At 50.8% G+C, this 24954-nt stretch overlaps 1 protein-coding gene across 1 annotated transcript in view; it reads right to left on the bottom strand.

Moving 5' to 3' along the window:
* Window positions 1–3850: 3850 nt before the first annotated feature.
* The window catches only part of LOC149459972 (cell surface glycoprotein CD200 receptor 1-B-like), a 38654-nt gene continuing 17550 nt past the window's right edge, over window positions 3851–24954 (bottom strand). The window contains exons 3-5 of the mRNA XM_089680319.1: window positions 7171–7416; window positions 6682–6689; window positions 3851–3961 (exon numbers count right to left, since the gene is read on the bottom strand). Of these exons, the coding sequence (XP_089536445.1) occupies window positions 3851–3961; window positions 6682–6689; window positions 7171–7416 (365 nt within the window). The remainder of the gene's footprint in view (window positions 3962–6681; window positions 6690–7170; window positions 7417–24954) is intronic.

Raw genomic sequence — 24954 nt, forward strand, 5'->3', positions numbered from 1 at the left:
TTTATTTTATAGTTGGCGATCGTCTGGAAAGCATCCAACACTTTGAGAAGATTCAGAAGGGAGGTATAGGTTGGCTCAGTAAGAAAAAGTAGATTGTCTGCAACCAATCAGCAAGCAGAAATGATGTGCTGTAACCTCTAACAATTAATCAGTGAGTCGCAATGTGTACTGTAACCTCTAGCAACCAGCCAGTGAGCGGTAATGATATGCTTTAACTTCTGGTAACCAGTCATGGTCACTGCCTGATCTGCTGCAGTAAACTGATTTTGAGTCTAGCTGCTTTTTATTTTATGTCTCGGGAGGGAGACCAACGAAAATGCTTGCCCAGTGTCCAATCAGTATTAAAGCCAACCCTAGAAAGAAGGGACACTGGTTGCCCTGTGCTGGTTCATGTGTGGTGATGTTGCACCGAGGAGTCTCTGAGGGGCATGAGGGCTGGGCGGCAGGCAGAAGAGTGGTGTGAGGGGAGCCAGGGAGCGGCCATGAGACTCCCGGAAGAGAGCTGGGATTCCGGAGAGCTTTGATGGTGAATCTCTCTCCTCTCCGGGAAAAGGGGAGCTCTGATTTTTTGTGTTGCCTAGGGCAGCACAAAATGTAAATACAGCACTGGTAAAAGCAGCAACTGCTGTTTCTTGTGGACTCTGCCACCCCCCCCCACCAAGGTAGAACTGGGAACATAGTTAACTCTAACCCTCCCGACTGTGGCAGCATAAGAATTTACTTGCCTACAAGTATTTTCTGAAAGCAGAGACCCTGTAGAACAGTGTTTTCAACCAACGGGCTGAGACACAGTGCTAGGACTTGGCCTCTCTCCTCCTGGGCTCCCGGCCACATGCAGATCCTCTAGCCTCCCACTGTGTCTCCCAGCTGCTATAGTGCTACTCAACTTCCCATATTGTGGCACAATGTCCCCCAAACTCTCACAATACCCCAAGAGCTCTCAGTCCCCTCAATGCCTGCCAATCTCCCACTGTGCTCCCCCAGCCCCCACTGCAGTGCCCTTCAGAGACCTCCAGCCCCCTTCAGAGACCTCATATCCTACAGTTGCCCCCAACTCCTCCAGAAACCTCATTCCCTACAGGGTCACCCTCCAGAACTACCATCCCCCCACAATGACACCCTGCACCATCCAGAACATTCCACTATTTCAATGCATCTTTTGTATTCCCATACTCTCTGGTCTCTGATGTGCTAACTGGGCTGTCTCTGATGCGCTGGCTGGGCTGTCTCTTTGATGCGCTGGGCAGGTTGGTCTCTTTGATGCGCTGGGCAGGTTGGTCTCTTTGATGCGCTGGGCAGGCTGTCTCTTTGATGCACTGGCTGGGCGGTCTCTTTGATGTGCTGGGCTGTCTATTGATGGATGGGACTGTCTTTGCTGGACTAAACTGTTGCTTTGCTGGATGGGGCTGTCTTTGCTGGACTGAACTGTCTCTTTGCTAAATGGGACTGTCTTTGCTGGACTTAACTGTCTCTTTATTAAACTGAACTGTCTCTTTGCTGGATGGGACTTTCTTTGCTGAACTGAACTGTCTCTTTAATGGACTGAAATGTCTCTTTGCTGAATTGGGCTGTCTCTTTGCTGGATTGAATTGTCCTTGACTTGACCGGACTGTCTCTTTGCTGGACTGGCCTGTCTCTTTGCGGGACTGAACTGTCTCTTTGCGGGACTGAACTGTCTCTTTGCGGGACTGAACTGTCTCTTTACTGAATTGAGCTGTTTCTTTGCTGGACTGGGCTGTCTTGTTGCTGGATATTTGGGAATATCTCTTTGCAGGATATTTGGGAATGTCTCTTTGCTCAATATATGGGAATGTCTCTTTGCTCAATATATGGGAATGTCTTTGCTGAATATGTGGGGATATTGCTTTGCTGAATATATGGAAATGTCTCATTGAATATTTTAGCATGTCTATTTGCTGAATTTTTGATTTGGGGATATATCTTTGCTGAATATATAGTGATGTTTTTTTGAATATATCGGGCTCTTTGCTGAATATTTGGGGCTGTCTCTTTGCTGGATATTTGGGGCTGTCTCTTTTCTGGATATCTTGGGGGGGGCTGTCTGTTTGTTGGATATGAGGGGGCTGTCTCTTTGCTGGATATGGGGGCTGTCTCTTTGCTTCATATGGGGGGGGCTGTCTATTGATGCCGGCAGGATCTATTCTTGCTGTAGTGGGTCTATTATCGATTTTACTGCAGTGACAAACTCACAAGGCTCATGCACATGGGCTCTTAGAGCTGTACAGTAGGGATAAGCTCATGTGTGTTCAAATATGTGCAAACTTGCCTAATCTATCTTGCTGGGAAGCTTTCAAAGCTAACAGCCAATCATAGGTGGCAGAGGCATTCCCCACAGCCACATGTTTACAAGGGCTGTCTATATGTGCGACCTTTCGACCTATGATTGTCAATCTGCAATGACAGGTTCCTAGCAGGATAGCTCAGGTGGGTTCAGACTCATGTCTAGGGCATGTTTTGGTCCCCGTAAGTCGCAGGCCTTGTGTACATCTAGCTGCCAGTAAATATCAACGGCAAGCTGAAATACACAGTGGCTGTATGCATATATTGATACACATAATCACGTATGTACAGCTCCTGTGTATTTCAGCCTGGCATTGGTTTCTCCAGGATGTTGGCAGCTAGCTGCACCTGTGACTTGTGGGCACCCCAGTATGCCCTTTTTTGTTTTTGCTGTATGGTTCAGAGGGCTGGTGTGCATGAGCCCTCAACTCCCTTTTCAGCATGGTGCAGTAGTGCAGTGGGGATAATCTGAGGTCCAAATGTGAAATGTTGCAATTTATTTGCTCTCCCCTTTAGGATCCTTGTAATCAGAGGCCCACAGCCTACAGTCTGCATGCTTGCCTAACCTCTACATACCTGCAGCCCTTACGTGTGCACCCTTCCTTTTGCGAACCCTGCAACAGGTATATAAAAAATATAAAATTCCAGTTGAATTAAAGGAAAATAACCCATGCATTCAGAGAGTATTTGCTTGAGAAAAATTTGCCTGATGATCTACACCCTCTTATAAATGCCACACGTGAGTGTGAAAGAGGATTCTCACAAATTAATTTAATTGTTACTCCCAACAGAGCTTCCCTTATAACAAAAACCATTCCAGGATTACTGTTTGTCAGAGTTGATGGTCCTCCTCTACGGTGTTTTAACCCCTTTAAATATGTTGACTCATATCTACTTTGTGGTCATCACTTTGCTACTGGCATGAGAAGCAAGGGGAGAAGCAGAGAAGATACATATGACAAGAATGCTGAAATCGTCTGGAAGTGCCTCTGAGCTTGCTTTGGTAAGTGCTGGATATTTCTACTTTTTTGCACATTTTACTGCATTGTTTTTTATTAACAAATTCCAAACAAATGACTTGTATAGCCCCTCGCAAATTATACTTGGTCAGGGGCATGACCAGGGTGTGGGGGGAGAGTTCCTGCACCTTTTTTTTAGAGAAAAAACCCTGCGTAGCGGCATAGGTTTTGAAAGAACTTACTGGGCTCTCATCTCAATAAGGTTGAATACCACTGCTTTAGAATAAAATGGTGGCAGTTGCATTTTTTTATGTTAATGTTATTACAGTAGACAGGAAATAACAACTCTGTAGCCAGAAATGAAGTAATATTGGCACCCCCTGCCAGTGTTAAATGGTTTGATCCAACCCCTGATACTTTTGTTGGACCGCTTGGCCTGTTACAGAAAGTGCAAAAATAACAGATCTTCTGGCAGGATCAACAGAAAAAACTATATTACAAATAAGGACTTAAAAATATATGTAAGTGTTAATGACAGACTGCATCATATACTGTATGTCAAAGTTCCTCTTTGGGTTTTGTTTCTCCTCCTACATAGGTATTACCTTGGACTTGTATCTGCAGCACAAAAATAGTCCTATGACAAGACAACTGAAGATGGTGAGAGCAACAATCCTCCAGAAACAATGATATGAAATATACTGATGATGACCTAAAGGCAAAGGAAATGGCATGGTTACTGTCATCATTTATAATCATGTTTATAATCTTGTCTGGATTAGTTGTTTCAGTGATTTGATAATCTAAAGGAGCACATATAGTCCACATTGCAGTGTACAGAGAGCCCTGCAGGATGTCCCTTTCCATTGCAGAGTGAGTTCCCTATCGTGAAGGTTGACACCCAGTCCCAAGAGTGAATGGCATTCTATGGTAAGGTGACCAAAGTTTCAAAATGAAATCCAAGGACATCCTACTGACCACACTCACTTATAATAACACCTTCAAAAAATCATATCTCCATTTGTAGCCACACCCACATAATAAGGCACCCCATAAAAGCTTACATCTAAAGCTTACCCTAAAGCTTACATCTTACAGGAAGCAGACATTCAAAGTATAATATACAGACAATATGAACATATTTCAATAAGAGGCACCATAATATGCATGTAGTGCATAGCGCACCACCTACAATCAAATTTGCCAGAGGCATGGCAAATTAGATAGGTGTTGCTTCTTGGTGTATAGCTTGTAGTGTGGTAGTAAAATTCCCCCAATTCCTCTTATTCCCCAGCACTCTGCAAACATATCCCAGAACAGCTAATGGCAAGGCCTTTAATGAGGTACCTGACCAACAATGTCTACTGAAGGGTCCCAAGGTGATTCTGCTCAGGGGCAATAGAGTAAACCAGGGAAGGCCCCAAGAGAAAATGAGGGAAGGAACTAATAAAGCATCAGGCAGAGAGGGGTCTCTAAGCTGTGCCTTATGATATCTAAATGCAGGAAGGGGTAAGTGACAAGCCAAGCTGAAGGTCTCCAGTGAGGGGCTTACAGTGCCTTGAAAAAGTATTCATATCTCTTGACATTTTTTGCACATTTTTGTCATGTTACAACCAAAAACGTAAATGTATTTATTGGGATTTTATGTGATAGACCAACACAAAGTGGTACATAATTGTGAAGTGGAAGGAAAAATGATAAATGGTTTTCAACATTTTTTACAAATAAATATCTGAAAAGTGTGGCATGCATTTGTATCCAGCCTCCTTTATTCTGATACCCCTAACTAAAATCTAATTGCCTTAGAAGTCACCTAATTAAATAGTCCACCTGTGTGTAATTTAATCTCAGTATAAATACAGCTGTTCTGTGAAGCCCTCAGAGATTTTCTAGAGAACTTTAGCAAACAAACAGCATCATGAAGGCCATAGAACACACCAGACGGGTCAGGGATAAAGTTGTGGAGAAGTGTACAGCAGGGCTAGGTTATAAAAAAATAACCCTAGTTTTGAACATCTCACGGAGCACTGTTCAATCCATCAGCCGAAAATGGAAAGAGTATGGCGAAACTGCAAACCTACCAAGACATGGCCATCCACCTAAATTGACAGGCCGGGAAAGGAGAGCATTCATCCGAGAAGCAGCCAAGAGGCCCATGGTAACTCTGGAGGAGCTGCAGAGATCCACAGCTCAGGTGGGGGAATCTGTCCACAGGACAACTATTAGTCATACACTCCACAAATCTGGCCTTAATGGAAGAGTGGAAAGAAGAAAGCCATTGTTGAAAGAAAGCCATAAGAAGTACGGTTTGCAATTTATTAGAAGCCATGTGGGGGACACAGCAAACATGTGGAAGAAGGGGTTCTGATCAGATGAGACCAAAATTTTACTTTTGGCCTAAAAGCAAAATGCTATGTGTGGCGGAAAACTAACACTTCACATCACCCTGAACACACCATCCCCACCGTGAAACATGGTGGTGGCAGCATCATGTTGTGGGGATGCTTTTCTTCAACAGGGACAGGGAAGCTGGTCAGAGTTGATAGGAAGATGGATGGACCGAAAGTCAGGGCAATCTTAGAAGAAAACCTGTTAGAGTATGCAAAAGACTTGAGACTGGGGTGGAGGTTCAACGATCCTAAACATACAGCCTGAGCTACAATGGAATGGTTTAGAACAAAGCATATTCTATGTGTGTTAGAATGACCCAGTCAAAGTCCAGACCTAAATCCAATGGAGAATCTGTAGCAAGACTTGAAAATTGCTGTCCACAGACGCTCTCCATCCAATCTGACAGAGCTTGAGGTATTTTGCAAAGAAGAATGGGCAAAAACGTCCCTCTGTAGATGTGCAAAGCTGGGAGAGACATCCCCAAAAAGACTTGCAGCTGGAATTGTAGTGAAAGGGGGTCCTACAAAGTATTGACTCCAGGGGGCTGAATACAAATGCCGCCACATTTTTCACATATTTATTTGTAAAACATTTTGAAAACCATTTATCACTTTCCTTCCACTTCACAATTATGTGCCACTTTGTGTTGGTCTATCACATCAAATCCCAATAAAATACATTTACGTTTTTGGTTGTAACATGACAAAATGTGGAAAATTTCAAGGAATATGAATACTTTTTCAAGGCACTGTATGGGTCACTCCGCTGGGGGATAGCACTGGAAGGTATAGGGGCAACAGGGTGAGCTCGGGATGGGTGTGGTCCCGTAGTCCTCAGAATAATAAACTGATAACAGTGTAGCACAGGCAGAGAGAACAGTTTTTTCACTTATTGAATAGATATAACAAAACGCTTTCAATGGTCTATTTAACAAAGCAAAATGGAGTAAACCAGAGAAGTTCAGTGTTGAGGTTTAGATACATTTTTAAGCTGATACATATCAGAGATTGGTGCCAGCACAGCAAAGGACAGAGTCTACTCCACCAAATAAAAGAGTAAAATTTCTTATTACTCATCACTAGAAATTACTACAAGGCAAAAGACATTTTAGCATAGCTGACTTATAACTGAATGTCCTACCTATGGGGTAATTAAAGTAGAACTATGGCCGCCCAATGAAATCAATATGTACTTAATTAAAATGATAAGGACATCTACATTTACAGTTTTCTCCTAGTCCCCCTGCAATGTCACACAGATACCTACTGATCTCGCCTATGAAATACACCTAATGCAGCTTCCTGTGATGGGGTGGCAACGCTTTTGCACTTCTGAATTCAGAGCAGAGTTGCCTCTCTCACGTAGAGCTGTGTCTGCTTGTGCTACAATGCAAAAGAACTTTGAGGTCCATATAGTAGGATCCTCCAAAACTTTGGCCTTTGAATATAGAATAAGAAGGCTGGATGTCTATGTTTGTTAGGGGAATCTGACATACTTTACATACACTCGCTGGTTTTACCTGGTAGTAATATTAGCTGACTCCAGTCATTCACAAATGTGGGATGAGACACAAAGCATTCAGCAAAATCTCTATTATAGTTGTATATGCTGATCACTGTCCAGGTATCAGTCAAATCTTTAATTTGTGTTGTGTTGATATCATCAGAATGAGGGATCCAGGAGATCTCTGCAGCCGGGAATCCGCCAACAGCTCTGCACTCCGGAGATCCATCGCTGTTTATATCCAGAGATACAGAGGGCTGAGCTGGAATAATAAATAAGAACTCCTTACTAAACCAAATATAATAAATAATTGCTATTTCTGGTTTATCACATGTAAATATGGAAATCTTCAGTGAAATATGCAAATTAGGAGCACAAAATGATTTTTATTTTATTATATAATAAAAAAATTTCCATGTATAGATATTGTTACACAGCTACGCTGGTCCAGCTTGGACCAATATAAGTATACATGTTCCATATCTGTTGGATCCCTCTAGAACAGCCTTTCTTGAACTTTTCAACACAGAGGAACCCTTGAAATAATTTTCCAATCTCAGGGATCGCAGTTTTTTTTTTGGTTTGCTTTGTTTTTTAAATAATTTTTAATGTAACAACCAACCAATAGACACAATTCTGAAAACTAAACATTTTGCATGCTTTCTTGTTCTTAATGTTCACTCACAGTGGTTTATGCATGATTTTAATATATAAGGTCAAATAAGCTGATTCATTACTGTAGCGCCCTCCTAGTTAGCTAGGGGTCCTGATTGTTAGAGAGGAGGGCTGAGTAGCAGCCTGGATGCAATAGTCAGGAGGTCAAATTGTGGTCAGGGCAGAGAGGCTCTACAGGCTAGCCCCTCTGGAATTTCCCCCTTCTCTAGAGCTTTGGAGGAAGGCCTAGAGGCAGTGGGTGGATCCTAGGAGTGGCTGGCTTGTACTCTTGAGGGATCCTGGCCAATCCCCAACAGGAGACTTAGCAAGGGGATAGGACAACCCTTAAAAGTAAGTGAGTCTGCTCAGCTGCAGGAGAGTTCAGGTGGAGGACAGAGAGGAAGATGTGAGGCTGAAGGCAGGAGGATGGAAGGGGGCCTAGATGAAGAGATGAGTTCACCCATAGGCAGCAGAGCTGGGAAGGAAGAAAGCTCAGAGTTTCACTGGCCCCCAGAGTGAGGGCCACCTGTACAGCAGGGAAGGAGCGGCCCAGCTAAAAGGCCTGGTAGCAGCCACTAACCCATCAGCAGCACAGGAGAGGATGTGAGTGAGTACCGCGCATGCCCTGGGCGGATAGGAAAAGAAGCACTCTGGTGGGAAACCAGATTTGCCACCTACCTGGAACCAGATACCAGATAGCCTGTTCAGAGATACCTCCAGATTGCTGGGTGAAGACAGAGGAGTTCATCTAGGGTCTGGGGTGGTACATTAGGAGATGCTGGCTAGCTCTCCATCGGAGACTGTTGCAGTGAAGGCTTGTAAATAGTTCCAGAAAGTTGTCCTCATTTCATTTGTTCCCTTGGGCATCCTGTACACCCCTAACCCTATCCCCGTTCAAATCCCCTAAATAAAAATAACAAAACCAATACTCAAGGACTGATCTCTGACTCTGGATGCAAGTCCAGTAGAAATGCATGTCGTCTGGCTGTGCAGGACTATAGGGGGAGCTGAAATCTCTTTGCAACTCCTAAGGGGGTATTGCAATATTACATTAACATATGTCCTATTAGGGCAAAGTGTAAGCCATAGTAATAATTATTGGAAGTTATGGACACATCATCCCCAGAAATCACATGATTAATTCGACCATTATCTTGAGTTTCCATATATTACCTACTGTTTTAAATTCACAATATTTAAATATTTAAAGCTCATGTTCATATTAATGTAATGAATTAGCTTACTTAACTTTATAAATAAAAATCAAACACAAACCACTGTGAATGAACATTAACCCCTTCCAGACGGGTGACAGAATTATTCCATTATGATTTTTCAAATGGTTCACGACGGGTGATAGAATAATCCTGTCATCTAGTAAAATGAATCGGTGGTACCGGCGATTGGGGGTTAATGGGGGTGCCTGGCTGCCTCAGGGTCTGAGGCACAGAGACACCCCCAAATTCGGATCTCACAGCTCCGATCTCCCTGTCACACCAGCTCACACTGAATTTCAGAATTATTGTGTCTATTAGTTGTTTGTTACAGTTGATTAAACTAAAAATAAAGAAACTTTGTTTGGAGGTCACATGTTTCCTGTGTAGACTGGTGCTCCGGTCCCTGGCCAGACCCCTCTCTTTTTTTTATCAAAGCTTAATTGAACAAGCTGAAGTTTGAAGCTGATTGTCTACTATGCACAACTGCACCAGATGTTGCACTCTCCATTTTAAGTAAATCAACCCCACTATCTACAGCTCATGATACATTTAGAGATGAGCGAAGTATTCAAAAATTCGATTCGACCGATTCGGCGAATTCGTGGACAATATTCGATTCGAGTCGAATATATTCGCTGTGAATTTAACTTAAAAAAGGGTGTTTCTAGGCTTCAGAGAGACTTAATATTAGTGCAGAACACTGTACCTTTAATTTAAATGCCCTTGGAGTCTGCTGGGGAAGAGAAATAATACTGTCAGTCAGTATGACATGCAGATGAGTGCCGTCGATCTTAGAATCACCGCACACTTCACTCATTTGGCCAGTCACGGGGCCAAAACCAGTGTTTGGAGCCACAGTGTGGCGGTGGAGGCAGCAGCAATGGGAGGCCATACAGCAAACTATGACAAAATGGAAACCAGCAGGAGTGTGAGGAGACCTCAAAGTGGCACATGGCAGAGTGGGAGCAATGGGAGGCGGTACAGGGACCCATGTCACACTGTGGACCCAGCAGCAGCGTGACGAGGCGGTACGGGGGCCCATGGCAGATTTGGGGCCTGGCAGCACCTATGGGAGGCCTGTAATCTGCCAGCAACCTATGACAAAATGGAAAACAGCAGGAGTGTGAGGAGACCTCAAAGTGGCACATGGCAGAGTGGGAGCAATGGGAGGCCGTACAGGGACCCATGACAGACTCTGGACTTGGCAGCAGCATGAGGAGGCGGTATAGGGGCCCATGGCAGATTAGGGGCCTGGCAGCAGCTATGGGAGGCCTGTAATCTGCCAGCACCCTATGTCAAAAAATTGAACACACCAGCAGTGTGAGGAGACCTGAAAGTGGCACATGGCAGAGTGTGGCGATGGAGACAGCAGCAATGGGAGGCCGTACAGGGACCCATGAGAGACTCTGGACTTGGCAGCAGCATGAGGAGGCGGTATAGGGGCCCATGGCAGATTAGGGGCCTGGCAGCAGCTATGGGAGGCCCGTAATCTGCCAGCACCCTATGACAAAAAATGGAACACACCAGCAGTGTGAGGAGACCTGAAAGTGGCACATGTTTGGGGCATGATTCATGGCGGATTTAGTCAGTTGTGTCAGGAACTGGTGGTTTGAAATCCAGACTAATCCACGCCTGATTCATTTTCACAAACGTGAGTCTCTCCACACTTTGGGTGGACAGTCGTGTCCTCCGCGGAGTTGCAATACCTCCTGCCGCACTAAACACGCGCTCCGATGCCACGCTACTGGCCGGGCATGACAGCCTTTCAAGGGCAAATTCAGCTAGTTGGGGCCAAAGGTCAAGTTTCGTTGCCCAGTAGTCAAGGGGATTGTCTACCTCGGTTGGCAGGGTGCTGTCCAAGTAGGCCTAAGCCTGTTGTTTGAGGTCCTGCTCCATGTCCACCTGATGCTGCTGCTGCTGCTGCTGCGGCTGGTTAGTAGTTTCCTCACTGCGCTGGTGAAGAAAGCTACTCATCATCGACTGCAGACTGAGGCAGCCGCTGCTGGTGGAGCTGCCACTGCTCCTACCACCCCACCCCTCCCCTGCTGCCATGGCAGCGTAACGCGAGCGCACAGGGCCCACAGTGTCTGAGGATGGACGTTGGCGCAGACAGGCAGAGACCAGCTGACTACATAGGTGGTTTTTATAGTACGTTATTTTGGCCTCCCTCTCAGCAGGTGTGAAAAAGGCCACTATTTTGGAACGGTAGCGAGGGTCCAACAAGGTGGACAGCCAAAAGTCATCCCTCTGTCTGATGGTTATTATTCGGCTGTCGGTACGCAAGCAAGCGAGCATGCTATGGGCCATTTGTGCCAAGGAATGCGAGGGACTCCCTGCCTCCATCTCCACAGCATACTGCCACGGTGCGTCTGGGTCCTCTGTCTCCTCTTCCTCCTCCTCTACCAGATGCTCCTGCTCCTCCACTCCTGTCCGCTGAGTGGAAAAAAAACCCATTTCACTCAATAATTCCTGAGCACCAATGTCCTCCTCTACCTCCTCCACTTCTTCCTGTCCTGCTCCCACAGGGGTCATGTGGCGTTGAGATCTGTGCGCCACGTCTACCGCACCCTGACAAGCCATTGTTAACAGCATTTGTTCCAGGACGTGCAACAGAGGAATGACGTCGTTCATCCCATAGTCCTGCCGACTCACGAATAGCGTGGCCTCCTCAAAGGGCCTGAGCAAGCGCAGGTGTCACGCATGAGCTGCCAATGGCTGACATCTAAGTTACACAGGGAGTACCTTTATCCGCTTTTAACATCAGGAAATCTGTGATGGCCTTTTGCTGTTCGTAAAGGCGGTCTAACATATGTAGGGTTGAATTCCACGTTGTTGCAACGTCACAGCATGAGGAGTCGGTACGGGGGCCCATGGCAGATTACGGGCCTGGCAGCAGCAATGGGAGGCCCGTAATCTGCCAGCACCCTATGTCAAAAAATTCAACACACCAGCAGTGTGTGAGGAGACCTGAAAGTGGCACATGGCAGAGTGTGGCGATGGAGACAGCAGCAATGGGAGGCCTTACAGGGACCCATGAGAGACTCTGGACCTGGCAGCAGCATGAGGAGGCGGTATATAGGGGCCTATGGCAGATTAGGGGCCTGGCAGCAGCTATAGGAGGCCCGTAATCTGCCAGCACCCTATGTCAAAAAATTCTACACACCAGCAGTGTGTGAGGAGACCTGAAAGTGGCACATGGCAGAGTGTGGCGATGGAGACAGCAGCAATGGGAGGCCGTACAGGGACCCATGAGAGACTCTGGACCTGGCAGCAGCATGAGGAGGCGGTATATAGGGGCCTATGGCAGATTAGGGGCCTGGCAGCAGCTATAGGAGGCCCGTAATCTGCCAGCACCCTATGTCAAAAAATTCAACACACCAGCAGTGTGTGAGGAGACCTGAAAGTGGCACATGGCAGAGTGTGGCGATGGAGACAGCAGCAATGGGAGGCCGTACAGGGACCCATGAGAGACTCTGGACCTGGCAGCAGCATGAGGAGGCGGTATAGGGGCCCATGGCAGATTAGGGGCCTGGCAGCAGCTATAGGAGGCCCGTAATCTGCCAGCACCCTATGTCAAAAAATTCAACACACCAGCAGTGTGTGAGGAGACCTGAAAGTGGCACATGGCAGAGTGTGGCGATGGAGACAGCAGCAATGGGAGGCCGTACAGGGACCCATGAGAGACTCTGGACCTGGCAGCAGCATGAGGAGGCGGTATAGGGGCCCATGGCAGATTAGGGGCCTGGCAGCAGCTATAGGAGGCCCGTAATCTGCCAGCACCCTATGTCAAAAAATTCAACACACCAGCAGTGTGTGAGGAGACCTGAAAGTGGCACATGGCAGAGTGTGGCGATGGAGACAGCAGCAATGGGAGGCCGTACAGGGACCCATGAGAGACTCTGGACCTGGCAGCAGCATGAGGAGGCGGTATATAGGGGCCTATGGCAGATTAGGGGCCTGGCAGCAGCTATAGGAGGCCCGTAATCTGCCAGCACCCTATGTCAAAAAATTCAACACACCAGCAGTGTGTGAGGAGACCTGAAAGTGGCACATGGCAGAGTGTGGCGATGGAGACAGCAGCAATGGGAGGCCGTACAGGGACCCATGAGAGACTCTGGACCTGGCAGCAGCATGAGGAGGCGGTATAGGGGCCCATGGCAGATTAGGGGCCTGGCAGCAGCTATAGGAGGCCCGTAATCTGCCAGCACCCTATGTCAAAAAATTCAACACACCAGCAGTGTGTGAGGAGACCTGAAAGTGGCACATGGCAGAGTGTGGCGATGGAGACAGCAGCAATGGGAGGCCGTACAGGGACCCATGAGAGACTCTGGACCTGGCAGCAGCATGAGGAGGCGGTATAGGGGCCCATGGCAGATTAGGGGCCTGGCAGCAGCTATAGGAGGCCCGTAATCTGCCAGCACCCTATGTCAAAAAATTCAACACACCAGCAGTGTGTGAGGAGACCTGAAAGTGGCACATGGCAGAGTGTGGCGATGGAGACAGCAGCAATGGGAGGCCGTACAGGGACCCATGAGAGACTCTGGACCTGGCAGCAGCATGAGGAGGCGGTATAGGGGCCCATGGCAGATTACGGGCCTGGCAGCAGCAATGGGAGGCCCGTAATCTGCCAGCACCCTATGTCAAAAAATTCAACACACCAGCAGTGTGTGAGGAGACCTGAAAGTGGCACATGGCAGAGTGTGGCGATGGAGACAGCAGCAATGGAAGGCCGTACAGGGACCCATGAGAGACTCTGGACCTGGCAGCAGCATGAGGAGGCGGTATATAGGGGCCTATGGCAGATTAGGGGCCTGGCAGCAGCTATAGGAGGCCCGTAATCTGCCAGCACCCTATGTCAAAAAATTCTACACACCAGCAGTGTGTGAGGAGACCTGAAAGTGGCACATGGCAGAGTGTGGCGATGGAGACAGCAGCAATGGGAGGCCGTACAGGGACCCATGAGAGACTCTGGACCTGGCAGCAGCATGAGGAGGCGGTATATAGGGGCCTATGGCAGATTAGGGGCCTGGCAGCAGCTATAGGAGGCCCGTAATCTGCCAGCACCCTATGTCAAAAAATTCAACACACCAGCAGTGTGTGAGGAGACCTGAAAGTGGCACATGGCAGAGTGTGGCGATGGAGACAGCAGCAATGGGAGGCCGTACAGGGACCCATGAGAGACTCTGGACCTGGCAGCAGCATGAGGAGGCGGTATAGGGGCCCATGGCAGATTAGGGGCCTGGCAGCAGCTATAGGAGGCCCGTAATCTGCCAGCAACCTATGTCAAAAAATTCAACACACCAGCAGTGTGTGAGGAGACCTGAAAGTGGCACATGGCAGAGTGTGGCGATGGAGACAGCAGCAATGGGAGGCCGTACAGGGACCCATGAGAGACTCTGGACCTGGCAGCAGCATGAGGAGGCGGTATATAGGGGCCTATGGCAGATTAGGGGCCTGGCAGCAGCTATAGGAGGCCCGTAATCTGCCAGCACCCTATGTCAAAAAATTCAACACACCAGCAGTGTGTGAGGAGACCTGAAAGTGGCACATGGCAGAGTGTGGCGATGGAGACAGCAGCAATGGGAGGCCGTACAGGGACCCATGAGAGACTCTGGACCTGGCAGCAGCATGAGGAGGTAGTATAGGGGCCCATGGCAGATTAGGGGCCTGGCAGCAGCTATAGGAGGCCCGTAATCTGCCAGCACCCTATGTCAAAAAATTCAACACACCAGCAGTGTGAGGAGACCTGAAAGTGGCACATGGCATGAGACACTGTGGACCTGGCAGCAGCAAGAGGAGGCGGTACAGGGGCCCATGGCAGATTAGGGGCCTGGCAGCAGCTATGGGAGGCCCGTAATCTGCCAGCACCCTATGTCAAAAAATTCAACACACCAGCAGTGTGAAGAGACCTGAATGTGGCACATGGCAGAGTGTGGCGATGGAGACAGCAGCAATGGGAGGCCGTACAGGGACCCATGAGAGACTCTGGACCTGGCAGCAGCATGAGGAGGCGGTATATAGGGGTCCATGGCAGATTAGGGGCCTGGGAGCAGCTATAGGAGGCCCGTAATCTGCCAGCACCCTATGTCAAAAAATTCAACACACCAGCAGTGTGAAGAGACCTGAATGTGGCACATGGCAGAGTGTGGCGATGGAGACAGCAGCAATGGGAGGCCGTACAGGGACCCATGAGAGACTCTGGACCTGGCAGCAGCGTGAGGAGGCGGTATAGGGGCCCATGGCAGATTAGGGGCCTGGCAGCAGCTATAGGAGGCCCGTAATCTGCCAGCACCCTATGTCAAAAAATTCAACACACCAGCAGTGTGAGGAGACCTGAAAGTGGCACATGGCATGAGACACTGTGGACCTGGCAGCAGCATGAGGAGGCGGTACAGGGGCCCATGGCAGATTAGGGGCCTGGCAGCAGCTATGGGAGGCCCGTAATCTGCCAGCACCCTATGTCAAAAAATTCAACACACCAGCAGTGTGAAGAGACCTGAATGTGGCACATGGCAGAGTGTGGCGATGGAGACAGCAGCAATGGGAGGCCGTACAGGGACCCATGAGAGACTCTGGACCTGGCAGCAGCGTGAGGAGGCGGTATAGGGGCCCATGGCAGATTAGGGGCCTGGCAGCAGCTATAGGAGGCCCGTAATCTGCCAGCACCCTATGTCAAAAAATTCAACACACCAGCAGTGTGAGGAGACCTGAAAGTGGAACATGGCATGAGACACTGTGGACCTGGCAGCAGCATGAGGAGGCGGTATATAGGGGCCCATGGCAGATTAGGGGCCTGGCAGCAGCTATGGGAGGCCCGTAATCTGCCAGCACCCTATGTCAAAAAATTCAACACACCAGCAGTGTGAAGAGACCTGAATGTGGCACATGGCAGAGTGTGGCGATGGAGACAGCAGCAATGGGAGGCCGTACAGGGACCCATGAGAGACTCTGGACCTGGCAGCAGCATGAGGAGGCGGTATATAGGGGCCTATGGCAGATTAGGGGCCTGGCAGCAGCTATAGGAGGCCCGTAATCTGTCAGCACCCTATGTCAAAAAATTCAACACACCAGCAGTGTGTGAGGAGACCTGAAAGTGGCACATGGCAGAGTGTGGCGATGGAGACAGCAGCAATGGGAGGCAGTACAGGGACCCATGAGAGACTCTGGACCTGGCAGCAGCATGAGGAGGCGGTATATAGGGGCCTAGGGCAGATTAGGGGCCTGGCAGCAGCTATAGGAGGCCCGTAATCTGCCAGCACCCTATGTCAAAAAATTCTACACACCAGCAGTGTGAGGAGACCTGAAAGTGGCACATGGCAGAGTGTGGCGATGGAGACAGCAGCAATGGGAGGCCGTACAGGGACCCATGAGAGACTCTGGACCTGGCAGCAGCATGAGGAGGCGGTATATAGGGGCCCATGGCAGATTAGGGGCCTGGCAGCAGCTATAGGAGGCCCGTAATCTGCCAGCACCCTATGTCAAAAAATTCTACACACCAGCAGTGTGAGGAGACCTGAAAGTGGCACATGGCAGAGTGTGGCGATGGAGACAGCAGCAATGGGAGGCCGTACAGGGACCCATGAGAGACTCTGGACCTGGCAGCAGCATGAGGAGGCGGTATATAGGGGCCCATGGCAGATTAGGGGCCTGGCAGCAGCTATAGGAGGCCCGTAATCTGCCAGCACCCTATGTCAAAAAATTCAACACACCAGCAGTGTGTGAGGAGACCTGAAAGTGGCACATGGCAGAGTGTGGCGATGGAGACAGCAGCAATGGGAGGCCGTACAGGGACCCATGAGAGACTCTGGACCTGGCAGCAGCATGAGGAGGCGGTATATAGGGGCCTATGGCAGATTAGGGGCCTGGCAGCAGCTATAGGAGGCCCGTAATCTGCCAGCACCCTATGTCAAAAAATTCTACACACCAGCAGTGTGAGGAGACCTGAAAGTGGCACATGGCAGAGTGTGGCGATGGAGACAGCAGCAATGGGAGGCCGTACAGGGACCCATGAGAGACTCTGGACCTGGCAGCAGCATGAGGAGGCGGTATATAGGGGCCTAGGGCAGATTAGGGGCCTGGCAGCAGCTATAGGAGGCCCGTAATCTGCCAGCACCCTATGTCAAAAAATTCTACACACCAGCAGTGTGTGAGGAGACCTGAAAGTGGCACATGGCAGAGTGTGGCGATGGAGACAGCAGCAATGGGAGGCCGTACAGGGACCCATGAGAGACTCTGGACCTGGCAGCAGCATGAGGAGGCGGTATATAGGGGCCCATGGCAGATTAGGGGCCTGGCAGCAGCTATAGGAGGCCCGTAATCTGCCAGCACCCTATGTCAAAAAATTCTACACACCAGCAGTGTGTGAGGAGACCTGAAAGTGGCACATGGCAGAGTGTGGCGATGGAGACAGCAGCAATGGGAGGCCGTACAGGGACCCATGAGAGACTCTGGACCTGGCAGCAGCATGAGGAGGCGGTATATAGGGGCCTAGGGCAGATTAGGGGCCTGGCAGCAGCTATAGGAGGCCCGTAATCTGCCAGCACCCTATGTCAAAAAATTCTACACACCAGCAGTGTGAGGAGACCTGAAAGTGGCACATGGCAGAGTGTGGCGATGGAGACAGCAGCAATGGGAGGCCGTACAGGGACCCATGAGAGACTCTGGACCTGGTAGCAGCATGAGGAGGCGGTATATAGGGGCATATGGCAGATTAGGGGCCTGGCAGCAGCTATAGGAGGCCCGTAATCTGCCAGCACCCTATGTCAAAAAATTCTACACACCAGCAGTGTGAGGAGACCTGAAAGTGGCACATGGCAGAGTGTGGCGATGGAGACAGCAGCAATGGGAGGCCGTACAGGGACCCATGAGAGACTCTGGACCTGGTAGCAGCATGAGGAGGCGGTATATAGGGGCATATGGTAGATTAGGGGCCTGGCAGCAGCTATAGGAGGCCCGTAATCTGCCAGCACCCTATGTCAAAAAATTCTACACACCAGCAGTGTGAGGAGACCTGAAAGTGGCACATGGCAGAGTGTGGCGATGGAGACAGCAGCAATGGGAGGCCGTACAGGGACCCATGAGAGACTCTGGACCTGGCAGCAGCATGAGGAGGCGGTATATAGGGGCCCATGGCAGATTAGGGGCCTGGCAGCAGCTATAGGAGGCCCGTAATCTGCCAGCACCCTATGTCAAAAAATTCAACACACCAGCAGTGTGTGAGGAGACCTGAAAGTGGCACATGGCAGAGTGTGGCGATGGAGACAGCAGCAATGGGAGGCCGTACAGGGACCCATGAGAGACTCTGGACCTGGCAGCAGCATGAGGAGGCGGTATATAGGGGCCTAGGGCAGATTAGGGGCCTGGCAGCAGCTATAGGAGGCCCGTAATCTGCCAGCACCCTATGTCAAAAAATTCTACACACCAGCAGTGTGAGGAGACCTGAAAGTGGCACATGGCAGAGTGTGGCGATGGAGACAGCAGCAATGGGAGGCCGTACAGGGACCCATGAGAGACTCTGGACCTGGCAGCAGCATGAGGAGGCGGTATATAGGGGCCCATGGCAGATTAGGGGCCTGGCAGCAGCTATAGGAGGCCCGTAATCTGCCAGCACCCTATGTCAAAAAATTCTACACACCAGCAGTGTGTGAGGAGACCTGAAAGTGGCACATGGCAGAGTGTGGCGATGGAGACAGCAGCAATGGGAGGCCGTACAGGGACCCATGAGAGACTCTGGACCTGGCAGCAGCATGAGGAGGCGGTATATAGGGGCCCATGGCAGATTAGGGGCCTGGCAGCAGCTATAGGAGGCCCGTAATCTGCCAGCACCCTATGTCAAAAAATTCAACACACCAGCAGTGTGTGAGGAGACCTGAAAGTGGCACATGGCAGAGTGTGGCGATGGAGACAGCAGCAATGGGAGGCCGTACAGGGACCCATGAGAGACTCTGGACCTGGCAGCAGCATGAGGAGGCGGTATATAGGGGCCTATGGCAGATTAGGGGCCTGGCAGCAGCTATAGGAGGCCCGTAATCTGCCAGCACCCTATGTCAAAAAATTCTACACACCAGCAGTGTGAGGAGACCTGAAAGTGGCACATGGCAGAGTGTGGCGATGGAGACAGCAGCAATGGGAGGCCGTACAGGGACCCATGAGAGACTCTGGACCTGGCAGCAGCATGAGGAGGCGGTATATAGGGGCCCATGGCAGATTAGGGGCCTGGCAGCAGCTATAGGAGGCCCGTAATCTGCCAGCACCCTATGTCAAAAAATTCTACACACCAGCAGTGTGAGGAGACCTGAAAGTGGCACATGGCAGAGTGTGGCGATGGAGACAGCAGCAATGGGAGGCCGTACAGGGACCCATGAGAGACTCTGGACCTGGCAGCAGCATGAGGAGGCGGTATATAGGGGCCTATGGCAGATTAGGGGCCTGGCAGCAGCTATAGGAGGCCCGTAATCTGCCAGCACCCTATGTCAAAAAATTCTACACACCAGCAGTGTGAGGAGACCTGAAAGTGGCACATGGCAGAGTGTGGCGATGGAGACAGCAGCAATGGGAGGCCGTACAGGGACCCATGAGAGACTCTGGACCTGGCAGCAGCATGAGGAGGCGGTATATAGGGGCCCATGGCAGATTAGGGGCCTGGCAGCAGCTATAGGAGGCCCGTAATCTGCCAGCACCCTATGTCAAAAAATTCAACACACCAGCAGTGTGTGAGGAGACCTGAAAGTGGCACATGGCAGAGTGTGGCGATGGAGACAGCAGCAATGGGAGGCCGTACAGGGACCCATGAGAGACTCTGGACCTGGCAGCAGCATGAGGAGGCGGTATATAGGGGCCTATGGCAGATTAGGGGCCTGGCAGCAGCTATAGGAGGCCCGTAATCTGCCAGCACCCTATGTCAAAAAATTCTACACACCAGCAGTGTGAGGAGACCTGAAAGTGGCACATGGCAGAGTGTGGCGATGGAGACAGCAGCAATGGGAGGCCGTACAGGGACCCATGAGAGACTCTGGACCTGGCAGCAGCATGAGGAGGCGGTATATAGGGGCCCATGGCAGATTAGGGGCCTGGCAGCAGCTATAGGAGGCCCGTAATCTGCCAGCACCCTATGTCAAAAAATTCTACACACCAGCAGTGTGTGAGGAGACCTGAAAGTGGCACATGGCAGAGTGTGGCGATGGAGACAGCAGCAATGGGAGGCCGTACAGGGACCCATGAGAGACTCTGGACCTGGCAGCAGCATGAGGAGGCGGTATATAGGGGCCCATGGCAGATTAGGGGCCTGGCAGCAGCTATAGGAGGCCCGTAATCTGCCAGCACCCTATGTCAAAAAATTCTACACACCAGCAGTGTGAGGAGACCTGAAAGTGGCACATGGCAGAGTGTGGCGATGGAGACAGCAGCAATGGGAGGCCGTACAGGGACCCATGAGAGACTCTGGACCTGGCAGCAGCATGAGGAGGCGGTATATAGGGGCCTATGGCAGATTAGGGGCCTGGCAGCAGCTATAGGAGGCCCGTAATCTGCCAGCACCCTATGTCAAAAAATTCTACACACCAGCAGTGTGAGGAGACCTGAAAGTGGCACATGGCAGAGTGTGGCGATGGAGACAGCAGCAATGGGAGGCCGTACAGGGACCCATGAGAGACTCTGGACTTGGCAGCAGCATGAGGAGGCGGTATATAGGGGCCCATGGCAGATTAGGGGCCTGGCAGCAGCTATGGGAGGCCCGTAATCTGCCAGCACCCTATGTCAAAAAATTGAAAACACAAGCAGTGTGAATAGACCTGAATGTGGCACATGGCAGAGTGTGGCGATGGAGACAGCAGCAATGGGAGGCCGTACAGGGACCCATGAGAGACTCTGGACCTGGCAGCAGCATGAGGAGGCGGTATATAGGGGCCTATGGCAGATTAGGGGCCTGGCAGCAGCTATGGGAGGCCCGTAATCTGCCAGCACCCTATGACAAAAAATGGAACACACCAGCAGTGTGTGAGGAGACCTGAAAGTGGCACATGTTTGAGGCATGATTCATGGCGGATTTAGTCAGTTGTGTCAGGAACTGGTGGTTTGAAATCCAGACTAATCCACGCCTGATTCATTTTCACAAACGTGAGTCTCTCCACACTTTGGGTGGACAGTCGTGTCCTCCGCGGAGTTACAATACCTCCTGCCGCACTAAACACGCGCTCCGATGCCACGCTACTGGCCGGGCATGACAGCCTTTCAAGGGCAAATTCAGCTAGTTGGGGCCAAAGGTCAAGTTTCGTTGCCCAGTAGTCAAGGGGATTGTCTACCTCGGTTGGCAGGGTGCTGTCCAAGTAGGCCCAAGCCTGTTGTTTGAGGTCCTGCTCCAGGTCCACCTGATGCTGCTGCTGCTGCGGCTGGTTAGTAGTTTCCTCACTGCGCTGGTGAAGAAAGCTACTCATCATCGACTGCAGACTGAGGCAGCCGCTGCTGGTGGAGCTGCCACTGCTCCTACCACCCCACCCCTCCCCTGCTGCCATGGCAGTGGAACGCGAGCGCACAGGGCCCACAGTGTCTGAGGATGGACGTTGGCGCACAAAGGCAGAGACCAACTGACTACATAGGTGGTTTTTATAGTACGTTATTTTGGCCTCCCTCTCAGCAGGTGTGAAAAAGGCCACCATTTTTGAACGGTAGAGAGGGTCCAACAAGGTGGACAGCCAAAAGTCATCCCTCTGTCTGATGGTTATTATTCGGCTGTCGCTACGCAAGCAACCGAGCATGCTATGGGCCATTTGTGCCAAGGAATGCGAGGGACTCCCTGCCTCCATCTCCACAGCATACTGCCACGGTGCATCTGGGTCCTCTGTCTCCTCCTCCTCCTCCTCTACCAGATGCTCCTGCTCCTCCACTCCTGTCCGCTGAGTGGAAAAACCACCCATTTCACTCAATAATTCCTGAGCACAAATGTCCTCCTCTACCTCCTCCTCTTCTTCCTGTCCTGCCCCCACAGGGGTCATGTGGCGTTGAGATCTGTGCGCCACGTCTACCGCACCCTGACCAGCCATTGTTAACAGCATTTGTTCAAGGACGTGCAACAGAGGAATGACGTCGTTCATCCCATAGTCCTGCCGACTCACGAATAGCGTGGCCTCCTCAAAGGGCCTGAGCAAGCGGCAGGTGTCACGCATGAGCTGCCAATGGCTGACATCGAAGTTACACAGGGGAGTACCTTTATCCGCTTGTAACATCAGGAAATCGGTGATGGCCTTTCGCTGCTCGTAAAGGCGGTCTAACATGTGTAGGGTTGAATTCCACCTTGTTGCAACGTCGCAGATCAGGCGATGCTGTGGAATTCCGTTCTGCCGCTGCAGCTCAAGGAGGGTGTGCTTTGCGGTGTAGGAATGGCTGAAATGCATGCAAAGTTTACGTGACATTTTAAGGATGTCTTGCAGTGGGATGGTGGATTTTAGGAACCGCTTGACAACCAGATTGAACACGTGAGCCATGCATGGCGCATGGCACAACCTTCCTTGACGCAGAGCAGACACCATGTTCTTTCCGTTGTCAGTCAACATGGTTCCGATTTTCAGTTTGCGCGGAGACAGCCATCTGTCGATTTCTCTGTTCATTACACTCAGAAGTTCCTCCCCTGTGTGACTACGTTCGCCAAGGCATACCAGGTGCAGAACAGCGTGACACCGTTGCGCCCTGCACATGTGATATGCCGGTCGGGTAATGGGACTTGGCACGGGGGTGGCGGCTGAGGACACGGCGGAAGAAGAGGTGGTAGAGGCGGACATCTTTGCCGGACCAAGGACGTGCAAACGTGGAGGCAAAAGCGGCGTGACCTGTCCAAGTTGCTGGTGCGGCTGTGACGGCACCACGTTCACCCAGTGGGCCGTAAATGACATGTACTGTCCCTGACCGTAGTTACAGCTCCACACGTCGGCGCTGCCGTGCACTTTGGCAGAGACCGACATGCTCAAAGACTGGCCCACCATGTCTTCTACATGTGAATGCAGGGCTGGCACTGCCTTTTTGGCAAAGAAATGACGGCTTGGCACTCTCCACCGCGGCGCGGCACAAGCCATCATTTCTCTGAAAGGTGCTGAGTCCACCACTTGGAAAGGGAGGGACTGCAGCACCAGCAACTTGGACAGGAGGACGTTCAGCTTTTGCACCGTCGGGTGCGTGCTCGCAAACTGTTGTCTCTTGGAAACGGATTCCAAGAAAGACTGCTGACGGAATCCGTGAAGAAGAGTAGCAGGAGAAGGAGCATCTGAACGAGCGGAAGATGCCAACGAGCGACAACTCCCCTCAGCAGAGGTGTTGGAGCCTTGACTGGCTGATGGAGGGCGATTGACGTCGGGTGACGGAGCAAGTAACGGAGCGGGTGATGGAGCGGGGGCTGGGGCGGGCAGAACCGCCGTATCTTTATCACGGTTTTCCCAGGCCACCAAATGGCGACGCTGCATATGCTGCCGCAACGCTGTAGTCCCAACATGGGCCCCCTGGCCACGCTTGACTTTCTGGCCACATAGTCGACATACGGCTACGTTTACTTACTCGGGCGGCTTGACGAAAAATTGCCACACCGCCGAGTAGGAAACTTTGCCCCCGATACTCCTCACTGGCTGACTGCTGCTTCCTCCGTGCACACCGGCACCACTACTGGCCGTGGTGGTAGGCTGCAGTGGAGCTGGTGCTCTACTCCGTGGCCGTTTGGCTCCACTGACACTGCTGCGACCCTGCTGCTGTCTCCTGGGCAACCCACCGACTGTTTCGCTCGCTGCCAAGCTGCCACCCTCTTCTCCTGATGATGCGGAAGAAATTGCCTGATGACGACGAGGCTGCCAAGTGCGATCAACCTCCTCATCATCAAGTAGGGTCTCCGCCTCACTACTAGCCCCCTCGGCTGCGTCTGGGTCAGGAGACAGACCTGTCTCTAGACCGGCTACCGAGCCACTCTCCTCGCCACTACTTCTTCGCCTGGCTGCTGAAAAGGCGGATGTCTCCCCCCGTTCCTGACCGCCCTCTGTTAGCTCTTCCTCACTGTACAGTGGGGCTGAGCCCACAGCATGCGATACTTCGCTTGGTGAGGGAACACCAAAGGACAGGGGCAGGTAGAGGACACGTGATTTCAGTGGGCTTGGTCCCGGGCCATGCCAACTAACGGTTGTGTCTGACGTACCCACCGACCGTTGGCTGTAGGTGTCAGAGGTGACCTGGGAAGAGGAAGACGACCGAGCCAACCAATCGATGACGGCAGGGTTGTCGGTGGAGACACGACCGCTGGATGACACCGGGAGCACTGGCCTCTGGCTGCGAATACTGCTGCCTCGACCCCTTCCTCTGCTGCCACGTCTGCTCGCTCCTAAAACATTGCCTCCTCTGCCACTCCTCTGCGTGTTGTCTGACATACTCTTTAATTCAACGATTCTGTGTCCCTGAGTAACAATTCTGTGTCCCTGAGTAACAATTCTGTGTCTGTCCCTGAGTAACAATTCTGTGGCCCTAAGTAACGGTTCTGTGTCCCTCAGTAACAATTCTGTGTCCCTCAGTAACAATTCTGTGTCTGTCCCTGAGTAACAATTATGTGGCCCTAAGTAACGTTTCTGTGGCCCTCAGTAACAATTCTGTGTCCCCCTGATTAACGTTTATGTGGCCCTAAGTAACGGTTCTGTGGCCCTCAGTAACGGTTCTGTGGCCCTCAGTAACAATTCTGTGTCCCTGATTAACGTTTCTGTGGCCTTAAGTAACGGTTCTGTGGCCCTCAGTAACAATTCTGTGTCCCTGATTAACGTTTATGTGGCCCTAAGTAACGGTTCTGTGGCCCTCAGTAACAATTCTGTGTCCCTCAGTAACAATTCTGTGTCTGTCCCTGATTAACGTTTACGTGGCCCTAAGTAACGGTTCTGTGGCCCTCAGTAACAATTCTGTGTCCCTGATTAACGTTT

This window comes from Staurois parvus, unplaced genomic scaffold (genome assembly GCF_062004578.1).
Source record: "Staurois parvus isolate SC_StPar_1 unplaced genomic scaffold, SC_StPar_1.0 ptg000241l, whole genome shotgun sequence".
In the NCBI taxonomy this organism is placed as follows: domain Eukaryota; kingdom Metazoa; phylum Chordata; class Amphibia; order Anura; family Ranidae; genus Staurois; species Staurois parvus.